Source organism: Fragaria vesca, linkage group LG1 (genome assembly GCF_000184155.1).
Source record: "Fragaria vesca subsp. vesca linkage group LG1, FraVesHawaii_1.0, whole genome shotgun sequence".
NCBI classification, from domain to species: Eukaryota; Viridiplantae; Streptophyta; class Magnoliopsida; order Rosales; family Rosaceae; genus Fragaria; species Fragaria vesca.
In genome coordinates, this window is record NC_020491.1 from 15,696,617 (window position 1) to 15,702,616 (window position 6,000).

General features: G+C 37.6%; 1 protein-coding gene across 1 annotated transcript; it reads right to left on the reverse strand.

Moving 5' to 3' along the window:
* Positions 1-4,007: 4,007 nt before the first annotated feature.
* LOC101313362 lies at positions 4,008-5,069 on the reverse strand. The gene is made up of 3 exons (XM_004289355.1): positions 4,770-5,069; positions 4,556-4,615; positions 4,008-4,403 (listed from the first exon to the last, which is right to left on the reverse strand). Exons 1-3 carry the CDS (start codon positions 5,067-5,069, stop codon positions 4,008-4,010), a joined length of 756 nt encoding a protein of 251 aa, XP_004289403.1.
* Between the last annotated feature and the right edge of the window lie 931 nt (positions 5,070-6,000).

Genomic DNA, 6,000 nt, shown 5'->3' on the forward strand with positions numbered 1-6,000 from the left:
TGGAAGTCGACGAAGTCGTGGTTGAGACTTTGATTTTGAAATCCTTCGATTATAACCTCTTACTTTAACCGTAAATAGATGTTTTAATTGACGTTAGATTTGATATAGTGTTGACAAGTCAAAGAGTCTCTCGTATACTTTTTTACTTTTCAAAGCATCCTTCGTGTGCAAGGTTGAAAAGTCGTAGAAACTAATACGTCCAAATTCTGACACGAATACGTCTCAATTCCCCATCTAACGATTAAACTAAAAGGTGTGTCTATTGTCACCTCACAAACCATTTTGCTCACCCCACATTCTCTTCACACCCCACTTCTATATTTTTAAATGTAAATCTACTTTGTTTACCCATTTATAAGACCCTAAAATACCATGTTCTCAATTCTACTTTGTTTACCCTATATTCTCATCTCATCCAACATATATTTTTTCAAAGAAAAATAAATTGAAGAAAACCATAACATTAGTATAATTTGTTCTGAAAGTAGAAGTTCAAGGTAAATAAAATCACGCCTAGTACCATTTGATCTAGTGGCATAGTCATAATTCCCCGTCTAATGGTTAAACTAGATCGTCCTCATCTTCATCTCCCTCATTCTTTTACTTTTTGCTTCTCGTTTCTCTCTTCTAACAGTTCTATGCCTCTCAGCCATAAAAACCTAGATTAACGAAGAACATCAAAGCTGCTTCATGGCCCACAAAATCCTAAATGAAACCCACCAATTTCCAACAAAATACCAACTGAAAAATAGATTAGATATATAATATGGAGATCAAACATGAATCCTTTCTCTTCTCCACCCTCTTTCTCCTCTTTTTTTTTCTTCTTACCCATACCAAAACCTCTCATGGAAGACCTTCATTTCAAAATTGAATCAAAATGAAATCAAGAAGATGGGAGAGTTAGAGTACCAAACATCTCCATTGTTGCGTTGGATTGGTTGTGAAGCTTGAATTTTTCCTTTTTGAGACTTTGTCGAGCTTGAATTGGAGAAAGATAATGAAAAAAAAAGCTTGATCTACTTGGATATGTTGTTCTTGTCTTTTAATTTTCATGGGTTGTATGGATATTAGAGAAGAGTTTTTGAGAAAATAAGAAGATATGAACTTGTATAAAATCAACAAAATAGAAGGGATCGTGGGAGAAGATAAAGGATAAAGATATTGATAAGAAAGAGAAAAGTTACCATTTATATATACTGTCAAATATATATGTATATATTATTATTATTATTATTATTATTATTATTATTATTCAAAATAACCATTTGGTTAGAGTAGACATTTGGTAATTTTGAACGATCCATGTCATTTGTCAAATTTTATTTGGCAAGAGATTTTTCTCATTTAAATGGAGATGCTCCAAGTAGGTATCATCATTACCCCTAATGATTCCTTCTTCTTCTTCTTTTTTAGAGTGTTTTAATATTGAATGACAAGACTTGTCTCAATTATAAGGGCATATTTAACAAGGTGACCTAAAACTCATACTCAAACTTATTTTTTGACTCACCTAACCCATTAGGGCATCTCCAACAATTCATTTCATACCCATATCCATAGTCAAAACCTATAAAAACTCATCTCCAACAGTCAAAACTCAAACCCAAATATGGGTTCCAACCAGACCCATGACCCATTTTGGGTCGACTTGCAAGGAGGAAACCCATTTGGGTTGACGCAGGACCCACTACAAAGCAACTGCATGTGAAGGTGAGACCAGACACCAGGAGCATCGCACCATAATCTTCAATTGTTACAGACGCGCGTTAGCGAACAAAAAAACAGGAGGAGATAAAGGTTATGCGCTTTGCACGTGTTGAAGTGAGCTGACAGAGTGGGTCATCCCACGTGAATGTCCGTTGTGGGCTTACAACGGTCAAAAAATAGATGGCCTAGATTTCATTTCATTTAAAATAAAAGGTCCAGATCAATTCAATTCCAAAAAGAAAAAATGATATATAAGTATTGATTTTCTAAAATATTCAGTGAATTAATTCCAACAGTTTATATAAATTATCACATTTTCAAATGAAAAAAACTTGAAAAATAAGAAAAAGAAAAAATTGAGGAAAATATATAATATTATTTTTCCCGTTGGAACAGTAATTTGCACCAATGTCTATAAATACTATCCACCTTCTTCATAATTTTTCACTCCAAAACTTCTATCCTCCTTCTACACTCTTTATTTTCATAATTGTTCTTCATCTAGCTAGTTTTCAAATATTTTTTTTTTTTCAAAGATGTCCAACCCCAAACCTAGAGGAGAAGCTTGGAAAAACCCCCGAAAATATGTCGTTGTGAATGGCGGTGGTTGCGGTTGGTGAAGACGGTGACAAAGCTACCGGTCAAGAGAAGAAAAAATTATGGGATCGCATATGGAAAGTGTATGAAGCTTGCAAGCCACCCACTTCTGTTATTAGATCGGGAGGAAGGTGTGAAGCTAGTTGGAGAAAGATTAGACCGGGTTGCACAAGGTGGCGTGAAGCTCTTACCAAAGCGAAGGCCGCTCACGCAAGTGGTGAAAATGCCACCGACTTGGTAATCATCCTCATAATATGTTTCAATTTACTTGTTTATATGTTTGTGACTGGTAGTATTTATTTTTTATAACCCAATATAAGGAGTTTGCTAATATTAGTTTATGTAATCATCCTCATAATATGTTTTAATTTACTTGTTTATATGTTTGTGACCGGTAGTATTTATTTGTTTATAACCCAATATAATGAGTTTGGTAATATTAGTTTATGTTTATGACAATTAATATCTACTTGTTTATAATCACTAATACATGTTTATATATATATATATAGTTCATCTCTGCTACGGACGTCCGCACCGTTTTACGGTGCGGATTTTCGTCCGTTCGCCACCGTATGGCGCTGGCGAGGGCGGGCCTCCATCCCAGCGGACTCCAGCAGCTTCCTCGACCACTTTCCATCCCCCAGCGAGTCGCCGAATTCCAGTTTTCCGGCCAGATCACCCAAAACTTCAAACAAAGTCAATCTGGCCGGAAAACTGGAATTCGGCGGATTCACCAGGGATGGAAAGTGGTCGGGGAAGCTGCTGGAGTCCGCTGGGATAGAGGCCCGCCCTCGCCAGCGCCGTACAATGGCGAACAGACGAAAATCCGCACTTGAGAAAAGTTCTATACACACACACACACACACATATGACCACTTATATATTATTTCTTGTATGAATATATAGGAAGTGCAAGCTAGGTCGGTATATCGTACATTGTTTTTGGAGAGGAGTTTAAATTTACACATTGTTGGCCAATATTGAAGGATACAGAAAAGTTTAGCAAACCTTCGTCCATTGATGATGAAATCTCTAGTGGTCCGTCACCTATTAACTTGAACGGAGAAGGTACACCCATTGAGGTCACCGCAAGCCCTTCAAATGTGCAAGCACGCCATCCAGGCCAAAAAGCTCAAAGGGCTGTTAAGAAAAGATGCAAGCAAGATGAGTGACACATCTCAACTCTTACCTCAAATGAAAAGAATTACGGACCAAGGAGATGGTGATCTCAAACACAGGCTACAACTTAGGGAGGAGACTAGAATTGCACAAGAACGTGCGGATGATGCAGCCACAACGGCGGTGGATCCATCAAAATTTCCCGCCCCAACTAAAGGTTGTTGGGAAAGGAAGCAAGCTATGGTTATTGAAAGGGAGGGACAAGCTTACAATGCCGGGTTACACCAACCACTTGCTTCATCTGAAGGTGAAGATGACTTAGTGTATTAATTATACTTTGTTGCCTCTATTTTAGTTTCATTTGGTACTTTAATTTATGAAATGAATGTACTTTGACTTTCAATTATAATTAATGAGTAATTTATTGCTTTTGTTAATCTCATGTTTCAAACAACACTGCTTACAACAATACTAAACACACAAACAACAAATAAATAAAAGAAGCAAACATACAAACATACAAACATAACAAACCATAGCACAACGCCATTTATTAAAAACATAAGCATACAAACACTTCACATGCGGTTCTGCTCTGCCTGGTACTTCACATTCCATAGATGATTAACCAAATCTTTCTGGAAGCTTCTATGCACAATTGGACATCTAACATGTTGGTACCGGCGCATGAATTCCCCAACTGTAGGAGGATCGCGCTCAACCAAATGATCTACTTCGTAGTGGTCATATATTTCTGTTCTCCTTGGTCTTGTTGGGACCTCATCGGGATCAACTTCATGATTATCTTCAGTTTCATCGTGCTCATCATCAACAATCATATTATGCAAAATAATGCAAGTCATCATGATATACTGGATATCTTCCATGTCCCATCCACGAGCTAGTCCTCTCACAATTGCAAAACGAGCTTGGAGTATTCCAAATGCTCTCTCCACGTCTTTTCTGAATGACTCCTACATCTTTGTAAAATGAGCTTGTTGTGGCATGATCAGGTTTCTAATTGCTTTTACAAAAGTCCCCTATTTCGAGTAGATCCCATCAACTAGGTAGTAGCATTGACCATATTGACGATCTCTAACACGGTATTTGACTCGAGGCGACTCACCTTTATAGACTTCGTCGAATAGTAAAGACTGTACAAGGACATTGATATCATTGAAGGAGCCTGGATGTCCAAAATAGGCGTGTTATATCCAAGTATCGTAGGATGCAACCGCCTCCAGGATGATTGTCAGTTTTCCTTTGTAACCGGTGAAATGCCCTTGCCATGAGGTTGGGCAGTTTTTCCACTGCTAGTGCATGCAGTCGAGACTTCCAACCATTCCAAGGAACCCTCTTTTGTCAACAACATTGAGCAACCACCGCAAATCTGCCTTTGATGGTCGACGAAGGTATTGTTTGTGGTACACTTTCCAGATTGCTCTAGTAAAGTGACTTAGAATTTCCAAAGCTGTAGATTCTGCTATGTTGAGGAACTCATCACACAGGTCGGCGGGAAGCCCATAAGCAAGCATCCTCATGGCACAAGTCAACTTTTGTTCAGTTGACAAGCCAAACCGACCGGAGGCGTCGGGCTTTTGGACGAAGTAACAGTCATGGTTAGTGACATCGTGCATCATCTGGTCAAACATTTGATACCTTCTACGAAACACATCGCCTTCAAACCGACACGACGAAGTGAAGTAAAGAGCTTTCAGTCGTTAATCTATAGCTTCACAGTTTCTAGGGGTGTATCGCCGGCCTTCTTGGGAACCACCCCATTCAGATTATTCCTCTTGGATCCTCTGAATGTGTGAAGAAGCTGCCTACATCACCAGGGCTCTTTGACGATTCTTTGTGATGGAATCTTCCTCCTCCTTCATTAGTAGTTTCCTCAACCTATTCATTGCAGCAATCAACAAAAATTATGCGACGAAAATGAAACATAGAACTTGAATTCTGATATGAGAGAGAAGTGTTTGTGAATTAGTGAGGTATGATAGAGTGAAGAGCCTCGTATTTATGGACGGACCAAAAATGATTGATCAAGACAAGAAATGACACGTGGCAAATAAAGGTCTAAAACGCAATCTAACTAGCCTTTCATGCAACGACACGAGGAGCTAAAGTACATAAAAAATTCAAGATCTGAAATCTTATCGGATATGTAATTATTGAGAAGATAGACATTGTCACATGACAGATAAAAATCTAACCCGCAATCTCACCATTCTATCAACATTTGACACATGCAATATCACGTCATATTTGTCTTTCGGTATAAAAATAGACAAGTTAATTAATTTTTTAAAAATAAAAATATTTTTTTAAAATTTTATTTGTTGTTATATAAATCATTTAATAAGGGGCACTATATATGAAATTTATTTATTGTTGATGACTAAAACCCATACTCATACCCAAATTATATAAAATGATTAAAATTTGGGTATGAGTATGGGTTTTGACATAATGGTTGGAGATGAAAAATGGGTTTGAATAGTAATGAGTTTAGGTGAGTCAAAATATAAGTTTGAGTATGGGTTTTGACTCACCTTGTTGGAGATGCCC

Excerpts from the sequence above, each read along its gene's own strand:
- LOC101313362 (XM_004289355.1), bottom strand. The coding sequence starts at position 5,069 with ATGATGCACGATGTCACTAACCATGACTGTTACTTCGTCCAAAAGCCC. Across the intron at positions 4,616-4,769 it reads AAAGAGGGTTCCTTGGAATG|GCTCCTTCAATGATATCAAT; the intron begins GTTGGAAGTCTC and ends TTGGACATCCAG. Across the intron at positions 4,404-4,555 it reads ATTCGACGAAGTCTATAAAG|GAGTCATTCAGAAAAGACGT; the intron begins GTGAGTCGCCTC and ends ACAAAGATGTAG.